The sequence below is a fragment of the Halichoeres trimaculatus genome, unplaced genomic scaffold (genome assembly GCF_033239565.1).
Source record: "Halichoeres trimaculatus isolate MK-OKI-2021-1 unplaced genomic scaffold, fHalTri1.1 fHalTri1_scaffold_8, whole genome shotgun sequence".
NCBI lineage: Eukaryota > Metazoa > Chordata > Actinopteri > Labriformes > Labridae > Halichoeres > Halichoeres trimaculatus.
In genome coordinates, this window is record NW_027437186.1 from 21,212,440 (window position 1) to 21,230,575 (window position 18,136).

The following is an 18,136-nucleotide window of genomic DNA, read 5'->3' on the forward strand; positions in this document are numbered from 1 at the left end:
TCTCCATATGAGTATTATTTCTATGCAGCTATAAAATATGAAATAATAAAGAATGATTGTAGATATTTGCAACATCATGAAGAATCAAGTGTTTATTGATTCTGAGATTCTGAAATGTTAACTCAAAATGAAAATGTTTTTTTCTGTCACTAAAAAATAATTCTGCAAATTTAATCAGGATTATACAAATGAAATGCTGCCAAAGCTATATCTAATAATTTTGATTTTATTTTCTGTATATCCTGGTACTCAAAGAAAAACAGTCTCATGTCCCAAATGTCGTGAAGAAAAACTGAATTTATTTCTTAGCTCATTCACAAAAAAGAAGGAAAAAAAATCACCCATTCATCAGTAAGAGTAAAGTATACAAACCATCAACAGCATAAAGCAGAGGAGATTAAGTACAACACAGAGAAAAAGAGACAAGGGATACATTCACATTGAAGTGAATAAATAGGTGAAAGACTGAAATACTTTGTTTTTTTGAAGACTGCACTGCATTTTGTTTGGTAAAATCTTCTGAAATATTTGGATTTCATAAAGAAAAATATTCGCTGCAAATTTTCTGGATTTTACACAGAACACCTCAGTAGCTTCGCATCGACGCATAATATAATAATAACTTTTATCAATAACATGTCCACCCTGACAAATTAAAGGTGTTTTAATTTTTTATTTTTTAGAACCGTTTGGTTTAAAAAAAATTCTCTTTGTGTCAAAAAAAAGAGGTAAAAAGAATTTCATCTGGATAAGTGTTGACATATTGTGTAAGAGGGCCTACCTGGCATCACCAGACTTATTAGCCAGTAAATGGCCATTTCATTGGCAGGTGGGCCTTGAATCCCTGTCATTCTTAAAAACCTCCACGCCACTCTCATTTATACTGTACCAATCATAGTCCATTCACGACTTATCAAAAAATGGGGATGGGTCTTGTAAGCACTGCTTCATCCTCTCCGTAAACAACCAAGAAAGCAGCTTCCATTGAATCAAGTATTGCACCCTGTGATGTATTTTCAAATACATGCAACAGTTTGTTTACATTTTCTGACGCTCTGGGCTACGCCACATGCTGCCCAGTTCCAAATGATTTTAGGTCTACCGAATCACCCCCCAGAGGCACTTTTGCATGCAGCCATTGCTGACACCCCCTTGATGGAGGAAATGGATTGAGCGGATCCAGACCCCTTCACCAGGTTGTGTTGGTCTGACAACACCAGGCTGTAGATATCCCACAATTCTTCAAAGTTTATGAATCAAAATAAAAGCCAAGCTGAGTGATCACACAAAATACTGACATTAATCTGTATTACGTCTGCTGCATGTATATCACAGCAGCTGAGACACAGATACCCTCCTCGGTGGCCTTCTCTTCCTGACTGTCTCTTCTTTGTCTGTTTTGTCACAGTGAGTGGTTAATGTCCTAGCACACAGCATTAGTTTTACAACAAGAAGGGGCTGCATCACCACAGACAAACCTCAAAAAACACAGTAGATCGTGGATGCACCAAGTACAAATTAAGCCACAAAGAGAGGCCAGGGTGTAGATAGAAGCAGCAACACAGAGCAGATCAACTCTGACGCCTGACACCAGACTGCTGTGAAATGACACTTGACTTTTGATGGTGGTGATCTCACCTTATTCATGAGGAAGTCCCAGCTCACAGTCACAGTCAGGATGGTATGGGTTTTTTGCTTGCTCACAGATATCACAGGTAAACAGCTAACTACATTATGGGTAAAAGGGGTTTGAATACTCTTCTAAATCTCTGCTGTGAGAGATTTTTAAAACCTCATTTAAAGTTTCTGACTGAATTATTCTTTAACACAAGGAGTGTAAACAGCAGCCAGTTGGAGATACTGCATAGCTTCAGGGCTGACGTACAGCTGTGGATCACAGTGAAATATGGAAACACGTTACTAGTGAATGGTACAACCTCAGACATTTGACTTTTCTTAATTACTTTAAGAGGCAGGAAATACGGGTGGAAAATAACAGCGTTAAAAGAAAAGTTAGTGGGGACTGTGAGAATACAAGACGTCCACTGGATGTGGCTGCTGTTACTTCTCGGTTTTATATCCCCCACCCCCCACTTCTCCCTTTTATATTTTATATTCACGGCCCATGTGTATTAGCAGAGAAGCACTTTACTCTTCATAGATACTTAGATGAGCATGTGATCTTTGTATCTGTGCTTTTTGTATGCTGTGATAATACATAAGGAAAAAACTAGTTGGAACTAAGCACAGCACAAAGTTTGTTGCCAAAACTAAAAATATAAGTCATACTGGAAGAAACTACAAACATTCAGAGGGGAATAACTCCTGTCAGAATGTAAGGAGAGTAAAAGGCAGCATGATGGTTGGCAAACTAGTGATCATTACTGGTCAGAGACTTTTACCCAATCCCAGTCTCCACTCTCACAAGTTGAATCATCAGGCACCAATATAGACTTCACAACTTCAAACTAAGCACTTTTACTGGGTCCACATTCCTTGGGATTTACCCAGAATTCACTGCCAGCATGACAGCCTTAGGACCTGTTTGTTTAGCCCTTTAACTGAATGTAACCAAACGCTAATCTATGGAAATGGAATTAATTTTGTCTAAAGAAACATCTATTTTAAAAAATTTAGTTTTGAAGCTATGTTTGGAGAGAATTGTTAGGTGTTTTTATATCAATACTGGTTGTAAAAAATAAATGACAAGTATGTATGCCCTAATGACTTTGACAGTATATTAAAAATATTAACAGGATAGTGTATGAAACACAAATTTAACAGAGTATCAGGCCAAGTTATGGAAGGTAAAATACATCAATTTTGAGAAAGTCATAAATTTACATCTTAATTAATGCTAACCTGTAATAACTACCTCTTTCTGCTAAAAATACAATTTCATCATTAACAACTTTAATTTTTATTAATTTGTAAGTTATATATCTGCCAATTAAAAACTTTCATCCACTAAATTTAAGACTATTATCGTAAATGTAATAGCGCAATCTCATTATCATACAATCTTAGACCCAACAATCTTTAACTTTTTTTCTGATTTACTTCTAACCATTTCTCTTACAACTTCATTTTTGTAAAATTCTGACTTTATAATGAAAATATCATTTTTTTAAATCCATAACCTGTCAAAAAACATACTGATGGTGGAAAACTTCTATTTCTCTATTTCTTTCTATTATTTGATTCCATGCACATACTATCTCTAGCCCTCACAATACATGATGTTTTTAGAGTCGGTGAAGGTTTAATACTTTAGTATTAGGTTTTGCAGCTCATACTCTTTTTAAAAAATCTGTTCCACAGTATAGGGGTCACTTATCATTACATTTAACTAAAAGATGTTATATCAACTTGATTGCAAATAGTTAGCAGCTGCAACAGGATCTAAATGTTGCCCATGAGATGTTCACTTTCATCCATCACGTCTGTCAGCAAAGTTCCTGCAGACACAGTGGAGCTGAGTTACACCTATGTCACTGACATAGTAAGGCAGTTGTTGGACATGAAGTCAGCCAAGCTGCACAATTCACACTTAGCTCATAAAACCAAAGAAAAGTGAAGTATTAAATAACAATGTGATTAAGTACAGGCCACTTGAATCCATAGCAGTTGCTGTGAACTGTGCGAGCTGTAGCTCCTGAGCAGAGTCAATCACTCCACAGTCTGAACATGCTGTAATATGTTAATGCTGCATTTAAAGCTCTGTTGTATGTAATGCACAAAAGAGGTCCTTAATACTGACCTCTGACTGCGATGAATACGTCCTACAGAAGGAAAAATTAGCGCAGGGTGGAAGTGAACAAAGAAATCAAAAAACACAAAGGAAAGTGTGAGCAGCTCCACAGTGTGTGACAGTTAATGAATCAGAGCTGGCCTCCATGCTGGGGCCAGAAACACAGTGGCAGAGGTTAATACAGGCTGGTTAATGACTGAATCACTGACACCTAAAGAATAAATGAATGAAGCAGGAAATGTCCATTAAATAACTAAACTGACTGGCCTGTTGGTTGGGGTGATGAGTGGATAATAGGCTAAGGTTATTGATAAGCTGACAGAGAACTGAATGGTCACCTGACCAGCTGGCCACATGACGTTTGGCAATGAGGTTCACTTTCTTGCTAGGTTGATCAAAGCAGTGATTAAGTATTTAGTCAACTACTTAAAAGCCAGGCCAACTGGTTCAAGAGCCAAGTGACCCAGTGACTGCTCTGGAGACTGACTCTAGGTGTTTGGACAAAGAAAGATGGTAACAACTTTTAAAGAATAGATCTGCATCTCCTTCTCCTGAAATAGAGGTTTACACACTGCTTTGGAATAAAACTTGTTCTTCAACAACATTTCAAACTACAAAATACACTCACTCAATACTGTTTCAACTCAGGAGCTTCCACGAAAGCAAAATGTGTATATATAAATATGACTCAAATATGCCCACAGCTTGATTTGCTTTCAGTGCCTAACAAACTGAGTCCCTGACATTGAGACAACGTGGATTAAATTCTTCACATAGCCTCAATCCACATTGTACAACACACAGCATGTGGAGTAAGACTGTACAGGCTCACTTGTCTTGTTTTATGGAGTGAGTCTGACAGGTTGAGGTCCTTTGGTCAGGATGATGAGGAGTGGGTAGTGGATGTTCTCGTCGTACACTTCTTTTCCTTCTCTCAGCATCTGAAACACAATATGAGAAAGGAATTGACACAGGCTGTAAGGGCTTTGTCGATTTAAAGACAAAACTTATGGCTATGGGAAATAAATGTCTCTTTTGTTTGTGTTTTTTATGTTTTCTCCTGCTTTTCCTCTCAACGTTGCTAACCTAGTGAAGAATGCTGCAAGAGCAGCACAACAGAGCTATCAATCAATTATCTTTCTAACATCAAATAACTAATTAACACTCATTGCAGGAAAATGAAAACTTTATTTATTTGACAAGAATCTTGATTTTTAAGATTGACCAGATATCCAAAGTAAGTCACCAGAGGGAGCTCCTAATGTTTTGACCTCACTTAGGTTAGCATTTTACTGATGATTTATACACTCACTGATTTCAACTATTTTAACTGTATGACAGTGAAGTTGTTACTAAAGATAGTCCATTTGTTCTCTTCTGTTATTGCTCTTTTTTGAGCTTTTCAATTTTAAAAACTGTCCAGAAAATCCTCCTAATATGTAATGTATTTATAATGTCAGATTCTTTAAATATTTTCTTTACTTTACTCAGCAAAAGAAAACTGTATGTTTCAAATCAATAATTGATGTCTTTGTTGCCCTGGTGGGCATAACTCAGTCTAAACACACACATACTCAAACACCACATACACACACTCAGCTGTGTGTGGTGCCCACTGGATGCCCTTTGGCAGTCTGGACGTGAAACTGCTATTCAGCTCGCTCAGCGTCTGAACAGATGATCAGAGACTTATGAAAGTGAGTTTACTGAGCCCGCTCATGTGAGAGAGAGAGAGAGTGTGTGTGTGTGTGTGTGTGTATGTGTGTGTGTGTGTGTGTGTGTGTGTGTGTGTGTGTGTGTGTGTGTGTGTGTGTGTGTGTGTGTGTGTGTGTGTGTGTGTGTGTGTGTGTGTTGTGTATGTCAGTGTGGTGAGACCAGGATAAGGGAGAACTGTGTGAAAAGGTTTCATCACAACAAACAGGAACTCAGGCTGACCCAAACTTCACTCCCGTCAGCTGCTTGTAGGTGCTGTGGGAGTGATCGTGCATGCACTTCCAACCTGCTTGTGTTGAGAGACTCACACGCTGACAGTTTGTTTTATTCTGATAAACAAAGCTGTCTCTGTCACTGACACTGAAATCCTGGGATTGTGAAACTTTTACAGCTGACTTCACAGATTTAAAATTTTGGTCTGAGAACAAAAGTCTCCACACGAGTGTTCTGGAAATTTACCCTTTTAGACCATTATTCCCTTTCCATACAGCCCTGAAGTAGGTGAAGTTGTGACGGTGGGCGTATTGACCAAAATATTGATCGTATCGATACCAAGATGAGTATTGGTATTGGATCAATTCTAGCGAGATGAGATTGATACTACAGTTTCTCTTGAATCGCCCAGCAATTTACGTCACTTCCCTCCATCTGCTGCTTCTCTGTGCGAATGGGAGAGACCAATTTGTTATTTTGCACTTGTGATATTTTTTCCAAAACAACTGTGGTGGTAGAATAATTATTTTATTACTTTTATACAGTTAAAATGTTCTATTGTTGGGGTTAGTCAATAAAAAACAGTTTTATTGCCTAAAATCTTTGTGCTGTGTTTTACCATAATCATAATCAAAACTAATCAACTCAAGGAAAAATCACAAAATTGTTCAATGATCATTACATTTCATGTGGAAAGTATCAGTATCAGTATCAGCGATACTATCCCTGTATTTACTTGGTATCGGATAGATACCAAAATTCCCAGTATCACCCACCCTTAGTGACAGAGTCCTCCACTTTGTTTTAAAAATCTTTTTTAAAATTCTTTTTTTTTTTTTTAACACAGTTTAACTTATCTCAAAATGTAGGCAAAACACAAACTGAAAAGAATAAATTCAAAGATCAATCAACAAGTCATAGCAATACAGCATCAAAGTGTTCAAGGAATGTAATTCTGTTTGATATGTTTTGTTTTTTGCATCCCTGCACATATGATCTTTTTTTATCACTTGTTCTGAGTGATGTTTGTGTTTTTAATACTTTTTAGTTAACATATACTTATTTGGGTTAGAGCTTGACAATGTTAGAAGTTTTAACCATTCCAAAAAAAAAAGGAAGGGGGGACCTAAATATTAATAAACTCAGTAGCCTTCTTGATCAGTATATAGATGATCTTTTCAAGACCCTTATCCTGCTTATTTTTTGCAACCAATGACCAAGGGAGGAGTAAAGCACATAAATTCTGTGACTAAAGAGAAGGCCAACTCATTCTCTGTAATCTTTATCCACCAATGGGATGAAAAAAAGTAATGTAAAGTCATAAAGTAATGTCACCTAATGAAATGTAACAAAATGCAACCTACCCTTAAACAAACCTGACCTTGGCTGACCTAACCAAACCTTCCACCTCTGTGTGCATAGTCTAAAAAATCTGTTGATTTCTTTTTTTGTAGCTTTGACTTTCTCAGATGTAAAACTTTAAAGCTAGGATACTATGAAACTATGAGATTAAATGCTTTTCACACATAGCTGTTCGTCTACATCTCTTCCAGATCTTTTAAAGTAAAAAAATAATTTTGTTTTAAGATATCTTTAAACATTTCTTTTTTTATATATCCATCTGTTTTTTTTTTTGAGTTTTTATTGTGTACCTGAATCACTTTGTGTAGCTAAAACTATAGACTGCTCCAAAATAATGACTCAGTATATTTATAGATTGATTGAAATATAAACAAACTTCAAAAGACAAAATGAGAAGAACTCTGTAATCCTGCAAATCAGTTTGACCTGAGTTAACTTTTACTGGAACACACAGTCGACAAACTGGGTATACAGAGGTGTTTATTCCTGGAAAAGTGAGTGACTTAATCGCTTTTTGAATTATATTTCATCTTCCTATAAGAACCTCTTCAAACAGGTAAACAAACACTGTGTTAAAGTGTCTGTTTGGGTTAAACACACTAAACAAAATGGTGCAAAGCCAGAGGAAGCAGTGGTCTCGAAAGTTTCTTGTAAACATAGTCCACAGTGTTTTGTACGCACACTTTTCCTCCACTCCTTGCATTAAATTTTTCCAGTTTCTGTATTCTTAGGTGAAAATGAACAAAGTGATGTAGTCTGTCTCTGTCTCTAGCCCCTCTCAGCCTCCCCCCTCCCAGTGCTCTGCAAGTGCGCTATCTCCTGCAGGCAGCGGCCGGTGGTTGAACCTTTGACCTCCAGAGAAAAGAGAGAGAAGAGAGAAAAAGAGCAAGGGCAAGGAAGAGAGAAAGATAGAGAGCTGAGGGAGTGAGTGAGTGAGGAGAGAAAGAGAGTAAAGACGGCCCAGGGGGTTGGTTGGGCGTGGAGGGGCAGCTGCTTTCCACCCCTGTGCTAAGCCTGCGACGGGGACCTCGGCCAGCTTTTACATTCAAATGCTAACAGGCGGAAGAGGCGAGGAAGTGATAGATGGAGGGATGGGGAGGGGAGGGAGAGGAGGGGAGGAGAGGAGGGGAGGGGGGGCCTTAACACGGTGAGGGCTAAGAGCTTGCAGAGGTGAAAAGTTTAACAAGCAAAGCTGTTCCTCCTGATCGCAGGCTGCCTAATCAGCTTCATGGGTGGCTGGCTAAATCGGCTCTCAACCCGACCCCTGCCTGCCCCACCTTCCCCACCTCCCCACTACAATCTTTCTTCTTTTTTTCCTTTCCAAGGTGCAAGTCATTTATTTTATTGCCACTTTCGCTTCAGCTTCTCTCCCCTTCTCTCTTCCTGTCTCTCTCGTGCTCTTATTGTGCCTCTCTGTTTCTCTGCCACCTACTTTTTTCCTCGTTTGTTCTCGCTCTGCTTATAGAGAAAGTGAACAAGGTGGAAAAGGAGGGTGGGTGGTGGGGGCTCTTAGACAAGGGAGGGAGGGATGGATGAACCGGATGTCTGGGGTCTCTCTCGGCAGGATTAGGAAACGGAGAATGAGGGGTTGGCTGGATGGAGAGACAAGTAGAGGAAGGGATAGAAGGACAGGCTTGAATAAATAGAGAAGTGGGTTGTGATGTAGGAAATGGGAAGATATAGAGCGAGGGGGGGTGAGGGGAGATATGTCAGAGGAACGGGGAGGGAGGAGAAGGGGTGGGAGACAGAAAGACGGAGGCAGAGAGGAGGAGAGTGTGAGTGCATGGACGCAGTGGGGATACTATTTATGCATGTGAGGGAGACGGGGGATCTACACATGTGCACACACACACTCTCTTGCCTGTGTGTGTGTTTTAGAAAAATTAAAATTCATGACTCTCTCTTCACAACCATTTGAGTAACAAGATTAAGATGGCGGGTTAGAAAATAGCGCTGGCATTATCAGGCTGCTTGCAGTCCCTCCAGCTGCTTGCCTCTCTATTCCACAACAGTGGGGATAAGAGGATAACGCGCTAGCTCTGTCTGCCCGTCCCAGCACACGCCTTACACTCAGACACACACACACACACACACACACACACACACACACACACACACACACACACACACAAAGCTCTACCGCTGCTCATTGGGCCTGCATGCTGTCTTCAGCCCCTCGAGTGTGTATGTGTGTGTGTGTGTGTGTGTGTGTGTGTGTTTCAGAGGGCGAGTGTGTTTATGCATGTTTGGAAAACTGCAGAGAAGCAAGCCGGGGGTCCAGAGATGGTTTTGAAAAGAATTTGTAAAAAAACATTCCTCACTCTCTCTCTCTCCCTCACACACACACACACACACACACACACACGCACACACACATGCAAAGCAAACACTGAGACAGGCAGCACGTTCCAAACAAAATCAAATGTGACATGTGTCAGATCTGGCACAGCGAGGGATGCCAGTCGACACACAGCTATGTGGGCAATGTTTGTTTAACAGCCCCTGTGCCAGATGGAGGAGCTTGTGAGTCACTATAGGAGCATGAAAAGAACTAAGCCGGGCTTAAATGGCACATTTGGAAACTCAACCAACTACAGAGTCATGCCGCTTTAAAAATCCAACAAGTTTGGATACAGTGTGAGTCTGCTGCAAGGTTGAAGGTCTACAAAGATCAATAGTTCATGTTTAACTGATGACATGACAGTAAAGTTGTACCTTTCAAGTCTTTGAAGCCTTTTATTTCTTATTTCTTGAGCACAATTGATAATTTGAATTATTTATTAATCATTCATTTGCATACAGTTGCCATTTAATGATGTATTAGTCTCCTGCAGCGAGTTCATTGGTTTTATTTTAAGTTGAACCTCGTATTCAAAAGATGTTTCAAAGGCAAAAAATGTGTCTCTAATGTACTGTAATACAAGACGGCGTATAAGGGCCACCAAGAAAGAATGATTTTTTTTTTTTAAAAAAGTGAGAAAAAAAATCCAAATTTTTGAGTTTCTAAAGTCGCATATTTACAACTTTGGGAACTCAAAAATTTGCAAGTTCATAAAGTGAAAAATTTACGACTTTAGGTTTATGAAGTCACAAGTCCCAGATGTTAGTTGATGCACAGGGAATGCCACGCTTGAGAGATGCAGATGTGATAAGCTGAAAAAAGCTAAGCTGGAAAAAAAACTTAAAGAAAAAAAAAAAAAAAAACAATTGTAAAATTGAAGGTTGTTTTGTGACAGATATGAGAGATATCAGATGTTTTCATGTGTCTTTCTCTGTCTTTCTACAGTCTATTTGTTCATCTGTGATCTACTAAGAAGTCTGAGTGGACTGTAAACTGGAATCGATTGCTCTGGACTCTGCTGTAAAAGCACGAGATCTCCTCTTAACTTTTTTTTCATTCCTTTTATTTAATGCTCCTGAGGAGGAAAGATTAACGACTCGCTCTTTCTTTTGTGTCCTTTTAAACCCGTACCCCAGCTAGGAGGTGTAACCATCTATATCCCTGCATCTGCCCGCTGTGTTGAACTTCTTGTCAAACACATCAAGTTCAGTGTGCTGCTTTCTTCTGAACGCCCCCATGGCACGACAACGTCTTTTCAGAGTCAGACTGCTCATAAGAATGCAATGACTCTGGGCTAAAACCAGTAGTATCTCCTTATTGCTAAGACCAACTCAAAGTACAATCTGACAAGGCTGTCAATTCAGTCCATCTTGCAGTGAAGTACATAACAACCTACACATTTGAAGCCACATAAATCTTTGAGAAATCTGAATTTATTGGTCTATAAAGTAATAAAATTGTGACTCTAAATACTAGTAAGTTTGTGAGTTTAAAAAGTCTCAAACTTGTGACTTTAAAAAACTTGAAAATTTATATTTTTTATCTCGAAAATTTTGAGTTTAATTTTTTTTTTTTTTTTTATTTCTTTAAGAGGCCCCAATATGCTGTCATACTAATAAGACACTTGTGACAAGAAATGAGACAAATGCACTTGGGAGGCCTTGAGTTTTGCAGTGTGTTGACAAAAGAAAGCCTAAGTTAAAAACTCCACACATCCATCAGTGTAAAAAATCTCTTTTTAGTTAATGTCACATCTGGTGTTCTAACTGCCACACTCATGGCTTGCTCTAAAAAGAAATGGCTAAAAATAGAAAAAAAAAGCTGTATCATTTGCAGATAGTGGTTAAAGACTTGTGACAAATTGTGATGTTGAACAACAAATGAAATAAGGAGACAGCAGCTTTTAAAAAAAAGGGAAGTCCAACCTTTTGTTTCAGAGGGTGTTTGCTTACGGGCGACAGACATTTTTAAAGATTAAGTTCTTAGTATTAAAGAAGAGCAACCTATAAGCTTTTCAGTTTCATTTTTTGCCTCTAAATGGATACACCTGCTTCTGCTCAAGACGTCTTTGATTGTTTTAAGCCGCAATGAAAGAAAATCCATACTGTGTGTTCCACTGCTGGTTCTGATATGCATTTTTCTTGTGTTGTGGTCCACCCACTGAAAGCAAATATAGCTGAGAAAAGCTAATCTGTAGTGCAAATTAGCAGCAGCTGCTCATTGGGATGTGTGTGTGTGTGTGTGTGTGTGATGTGTGTGTGTGTGTGTGTGTGTGTGTGTGTGTGTGTGTGTGTGTGTGTGTGTGTGTGTGTGTGTGTGTGTGTGTGTGTGTGTGTGTGTGTGTGTGTGTGTGTGTGTGCGTGTGTAATGTCTAGCCAATCTGCTGTCTGAGTGATGTCTGGTCTGTGTGGACTTGTGATATAGCTTGTGTCTAGCTGCATGCACTGTGTGTCTGTATGTGTGTGTGTGTGTGTGTTTGTTTGACTGGTCAGTCAGGTGAACACACACACACACACACGCACAAAAAGCCACACAGGGGTGGCTCTGAGTGTTCATCAGAAGATAAGCAGAAGAGACTTAATCACCTTCAGATGTGGGGGGAGGGGGGGCACTTCAACTTGTCCTCATATCCACATGCAACACCTGACCCTGTAGTGTGTGTGTGCACGTGTGTGTGTTTCACAGATGTAAGTGTGCATTTCAAGTCCCCTTGCCTTTCAAACAGAAGAGAAGCATGATTTGAGGGTGATATATTCTTTTTTTTTTATCACAGATCAATTTTGGTCTGAATTTCATCGCTCACATTCTGTTGTCAGGCAATAAAGGAGGCCTGAGTGGCAATTTTTCTAAGCTGTTGAGGTGCTCAACCATTAGGATGATTCAGTGACTGTATTCTGTGGCCTTGATGCCCAATCAATGCTACCCACTGCGTTTACACACTAAGTTGTGTTTCTTTTAAATTTAAGGCAATGGAGGCTTTCACTTAAATCCCACTGGAACTACTTTTTTTCTTCCTGTTCCTTTTAACTTATTCACTTTTCACTTTCACTCCTCATTTTACCTGCTTTCTTACTCCTTCTTTTCTTTTGCTGTTTTTTTGTGCTGATTCCACTCCAGCAAGGTCAATGCTACCTGCTGTAAGACTGTTGTCACCTGAAGTGATGACTAATGATGTGAAAGTTTTCACTTTTCAAATAACCAAAGATGTTTCCCACCTAAACTCCTTTCTCAGTGTTTAACTACCTCATTTGAAATATTTTTCAGGTCAATTTTTGCCCATTCTTCCCTTTAGAAGCAGCTGTACAAGGTGTAAAGCACCAGAGTTTAGTCAAGGAGGGAGCTGCTAAAGTAATAAAGTTTGGTGCTCATTGTTGTCATAGAGAAAAGTGCACCAAATCACAACAACCTCTTGATTTGTGCATACCTATCATCATCAGTTTGCCAAATATGAACAGGGGCTAAGTGTGTCATGTATCATTATTGAGGTAAGAATCACTCACCCAGAAAGTCGTACAGTGCAGTTGCCTTTGATCTTTGTGTCTCTTAAGTGAAGCTGCAAAATCTGTTCTTTTCCCAGCCTCAGCAATATCTTAAATAAACGAATCATGGAGAGTCAATGGGCTATTGGTACTTGGACTCTCAGTAGTAAATTCACCAAGAATAGATTGTAGCTGCAACTAGCACCAGAATTTTTGCATCATTTGCTCAAATTCTAAATTTCAAAGCAAGATTCTTCAATTATACTGAAGTGCAAAAACACCCACAAAGTTTTACAGCTCTGAAAAACTCTCCAAACTGGGCTGCTCCACTCCACAATCATGACAGATGCTGAACAAATTTCAACAATTTATAACCAGTGTACGTCCTTGATTGAACCAGAAAAACGCAGCTTGTTTATGAAACTAAATGAATAAACAAATCAAAAACTCTGTCATTCACAATGAACAAGTCCATATTTGCAAAAGTTGAGTGTCAGACAGCTCCAGACTGATTTAACCCCTGACAATAATAATAATAATAAATATAATAATAATAATAATAATAATAATAATAATAATAATAATAATAATAATAATAATAATAATAATAATCATAATAATAATAATAATAATAATAATAATAATAATAATAATAATAATAATAATAATAATAATTAATAATTAATAATTATTAATAATAATAATATGTGAGTCATGTTAACAGACTTGATGTAAAAATGTTTTATTTTCAAGCCAACCAGAGGTGGAACTGTTCAGATCACTAAGAAGTTTGCATATAGAAACCTAGCAAAAAATGAAATCTTGTCAAGTGTTTTTGTCTTATTCCAAGTAGAAATTGTTTGATATGAGCCACAACAGAAATATATGATGTTTGACAAAGATTCAACCATCTGGAGAGGTCATCCCTAAGAAAGAAAAAAAAGAGAGGCTGCAGAGCATCACTCCAGGGAAGTTCAAAGGTGAGAAGTGACATAAGTTGAACTGAAACCCTCCATAAATATGTTGCCTGAATGGTATTCAGAGGGTCCAGAAGCACTCGGGTATACAGTGTAAGTAATTGTGACTTCTAAATTTAGTGGCAGACAACCAGAGAAGGAGTGAGCTTGTCCACGCTGAGGTTCAGGCTGCTTTAACAAGCACTTTAATGGCCAGTCTATCCAATTGTCCCTCCAGTGCAGGTGAATGTGTGTGAGCCAATTTAGCGCACTCCTTGCTGTCCTGTTCTTCTGAAGCTGTGTGTGTAATGGAGTTAACAGCTGGACACCACTTCTTTTAACACTGACTACTCATGGGCTTTCTGTCGCTCCTTTTCTCTTTTTCTTTCTCCCCCTCTCCTCCCTTACTCTGTCTGTCTCCGGGTGCCAAGTTAAAGCAGCTTGTTTTTGCTCTGGTGTGTCTCACTAAGTGTGCTCTAATATCACACGTCTTGATTAGAAGTTGGTGCACATTAAGAATCTGATTTGATTCTTGTTCATTTAAGAAGCTGCACATTTTGCAGTATTTTCCTGATAGCATCTAAACTCTGATGTAGTCCATTTTAATACAAGACTCAGACGAGGAAATCCCCCCCTACATGTACATCTAAAAATAGTTACTGATTAAAGGTCCCATATTAGCAAAAATCACTTTGTTAAGTCTTTTAGTGAAATTTGTGGGTCTTTGGCTTTCCTCCCAGCCCACAAAATGTGTTACTTAATCACAAAACCTGCACTTAGTAGTGCTTGTGAATGTAAAATCCTGACCTAAAACGATCTGTTTGGATTTTGGGGATTTGCCGACGTCAGCGATTCCCTTTTTTGACCAATCAGGAGAAGTCTGACCTGATTGGTCTACTGGAGCAGATACCCCTGAACCTCCTCCCCACCCACTCCCCTCCTGGGAGAGGGGAGGAGAATGCCAATGTTGACGAGCCATCACTGCTCTGCTTTTGGCTGTCAACAGTCACATAGTTCCATGCACAAGCTTCCCATCTCAGAAGAAGACAAGACTAAGTGGCTAGAGTTCATTTATCAAGGAAATGTGCCAGCTATACTCAGTAAAACTGTGCATGTGTGTGCTAGTCACTTTACGACCGACTGCTTTTCCAATTTTGGACAGTACAACAGAGGGCTAGTGAATAGACTGGTCCTGAATCCTGGCGCATTACAAACCATCCACCAACAAACCTCGGACCCTGGAAATGTGGGGATTTTAAATGCTGTGTGCTGTGGAGCAGATGTAAAAGCTTTTCCTCAGTGTCCCCCTGTCTCTGTGTTAGCTTCGGGATGCTAACTTAAACTGTGGTTAGCCTGTTGTTTTAGCCTGTAATGTTACGGCAAACGAGCTTCGCTGTTTTCTAAACATTGTACACACGGAGCTCGTGGCGCTGCTCTCAGTGACGTGGAAGAGTGGGGAGGTATCAGCCGTGGCTCATTTACATATGAAGGCCACGCCCACAAATCAGACTGTTCTGAACAGAGGGCCTATGAGAGCCTGGAAACAATGCTGCTGTGCTTGATTTATTGGCTTTTTGGACCAAAACATGCTACTACCATTTCATGAGGTCATCAATGATCCATATTAAACTTCAGAAAAGGAGCATGATACGGGACCTTTAAATACTACTGATTCTTTGAGTGCTCAGACTGTGACTTTCCTTGACTTACCAAAACAATGTCTTTATAGAGCAAGTCATGCCAGCTGTTTGGGTGTTCTTTCAGTTCTCAGACAGAGCTCTTACCTTCTGATGAACATCCATGACCTGAGGATCATACTGCTGGTGCTGAGAGACGAAGAGTCCGGCTTGCTGGGCCATTTCACAAAACAGGTTCAGAGTTTCACCTCTCAGAGGAGCAAACACCAACGCTATGCCCTGCAGAGAGAACAGCAAATGTATGATTTAGTGTAATAGTTTAGTTTCTGTCATGTGTGGTGTTTAGTGGGTACCTCGGGTAGGTTCACAGCTCAGTAGTGCAAAACCTTAAAGTGATACTCCGGAATGGAACAAGTTGGGTCCTGTCACAAGGTTTAGGGCAGAAATTACCCCTACAGCAGTGTTTTTGTGCAGCAGAAGCCCAGGACGCTCATACCAAAGACCCCCTCCCTGCTACTCTGCTGGTTTCCTCTGCACTCAGACGGGGCCATATTTTACTTGACCAAAAACACAAATAAACGGACTCCCACCAAAAAAAATCTGATATCTGTCTGCATTCACGCTTTATTTAGAGAATTTTCAGCGCGTTACTTTCACACAAAAACACCGCTAAATAAGGCTCTAGTTCTCATCATGTTGTAAAACGGCGCTACCTCCACTGCAGAGCCACAGCTGGCTATGAGACGCTCGCCACTTAGTGTATCAGTCCACGCACACGGCGTGCCAGATATAAACAAACGCAGGTAGTCTGCCAGGACGAATAGACACGATGAGAACTAGAGCCTTATTTAGCTGTGTTTTTGTGTGAAAGTAACGCGCTAAAAATTCTCTAAATAAAGCATGAATGCAGACAGATATCAGATTTTTTTTGGTGGGAGTCCGTTTATTTGTGTTTTTTGTCAAGTAAAAATTGGCCCCGTGTGAGTGCAGAGGAAACCGGCAGAGGAGCAGGGAGGGGGTGTTTGGTGCGAGCACCCTGAGCTTCTGCTGCACAAAAACACTGCTGTAGGGGTAATTTCTGCCCTAAACCTTGTGATAGGACCCAACTTGTTCCATCCCGGAGTATCACTTTAATGTTCAACTTTACACAAACAACTTTCGGTAAAAGAAGAGATGAACAGAAGGTTGACGATTTGTCCGACTGATAACAATTGAAAAAAAAAGGTCTTTCAAGATTTCAATATAATATTGTGAATTGCTGGAATTGCTTCTTCACTCAGAAAGAGTTTCAAGGTGTCTGTTCACAATCTTTAATGACAACACCACACAAATATGTGTACTTTCTGCTACTTGCATTCTCAATACAGACTCATTACTTTTGCTGAAATGCATTTGAGTGTATAATTGTTTTTTATTTTGCATCATTGCATGCCTCCTTTCCAAACATTAAGGACAATTTTACTAAAATGGATGTGACGCTGAGCAAAAGAAGAGACAGTCTTTGCATTTAGAGCAGCAAGACATCCCCAATCTATCTGATTCACACAATGAAACAAAACAATTTTTTAATATTTCTTTGCTCAATAAATTTGGGAAGAAAAGGCTTTTTACTTTTAGTCTCTAACTTAGAAAGTGAAGTTCAGTAAATTTTATGCAAAAAGACACCAGAAATGTAACATATGTAAAATGTAATTTAATATTGTGATCAAAACAGCAGTACTCCCATCTCAACAAACTTTTTAACACAAGAGCTTGAAACTCCTGCTTGACTAAAGGATGTTTCCTACTTTCTCATCTGTAAATGATCAACCAATAAAATGTGTACAAACACAACTGTATGCCTGATATGGGATGGTTCCAGTATGAAGCAATTATTATATGAGTGTGTGTGTGTGTGTGTGTGTGTGTGTGTGTGTGTGTGTGTGTGTGTGTGTGTGTGTGTGTGTGTGTGTGTGTGTGTGTGTGTGTGTGTGTGTGTGTGTGTGTGTGTGTTGGGGGGGGGAGAGAAAAGACAGAGCTGTTGCAAACTGTTTCCTCAAACATGCATCACTGACATCCTGCAAACTCTAAGCGGATTACCAACAGGTTCAAAGTTTCTTTGAAATCCTTCAGCTTTCAGTTCCATTTCATGTTGATCATGTTTTTATTGTTTTAATTAAATGAAGCAAAGAGGGATGCCAACTTAAACACACAGATACAGCAAATACACACAGCCAAACGCACACTGACAGAACACAAGCTAAATGAACACAAAGGCAGTGGAAACAGCAGGATCACTGCATGTGGTAGATGATTTTTCATCTTTATATCCAGCTGCAGTCCGTCTTTAAACAAACACAGCAGAAGCAAACAAACAGAGAACTCCTTGCAGCTCTAATCAGCTGATTAGGGGGATCCAGCCCACCGGATGGACCACCTTTGTCAGAAACAACAAATTAGTGCCATTAGATGGGAGAATTAATTGCTTTGTTAATTGCTTAATCAGCTTAGCAAATTATTAAATATTTGGCAAAGCTTGTTGTGGTAGCAACAGTCTGATGGCCGACACTCAAATCATATTAGGCTCTGAATTATCTCCTCTGGATTAAAGAGAGGGGGACATGAAGAGAGATTACACACAGATGTAACAAGGGCCAGATGTCATGTGTGACATTCAACCACAGCAGCTTCTGCTTTTAATAGCA

At 39.4% G+C, this 18,136-nt stretch overlaps 1 protein-coding gene across 1 annotated transcript in view; it reads right to left on the reverse strand.

Annotated features, from left to right (window-relative positions):
• Window positions 1-316: 316 nt before the first annotated feature.
• camkmt (calmodulin-lysine N-methyltransferase) overlaps window positions 317-18,136 on the reverse strand; it is a 137,575-nt gene continuing 119,755 nt past the window's right edge. The window contains exons 10-11 of the mRNA XM_074676393.1: window positions 15,600-15,731; window positions 317-4,692 (exon numbers count right to left, since the gene is read on the reverse strand). Of these exons, the coding sequence (XP_074532494.1) occupies window positions 4,594-4,692; window positions 15,600-15,731 (231 nt within the window). The 3' untranslated portion in view covers window positions 317-4,593. The remainder of the gene's footprint in view (window positions 4,693-15,599; window positions 15,732-18,136) is intronic.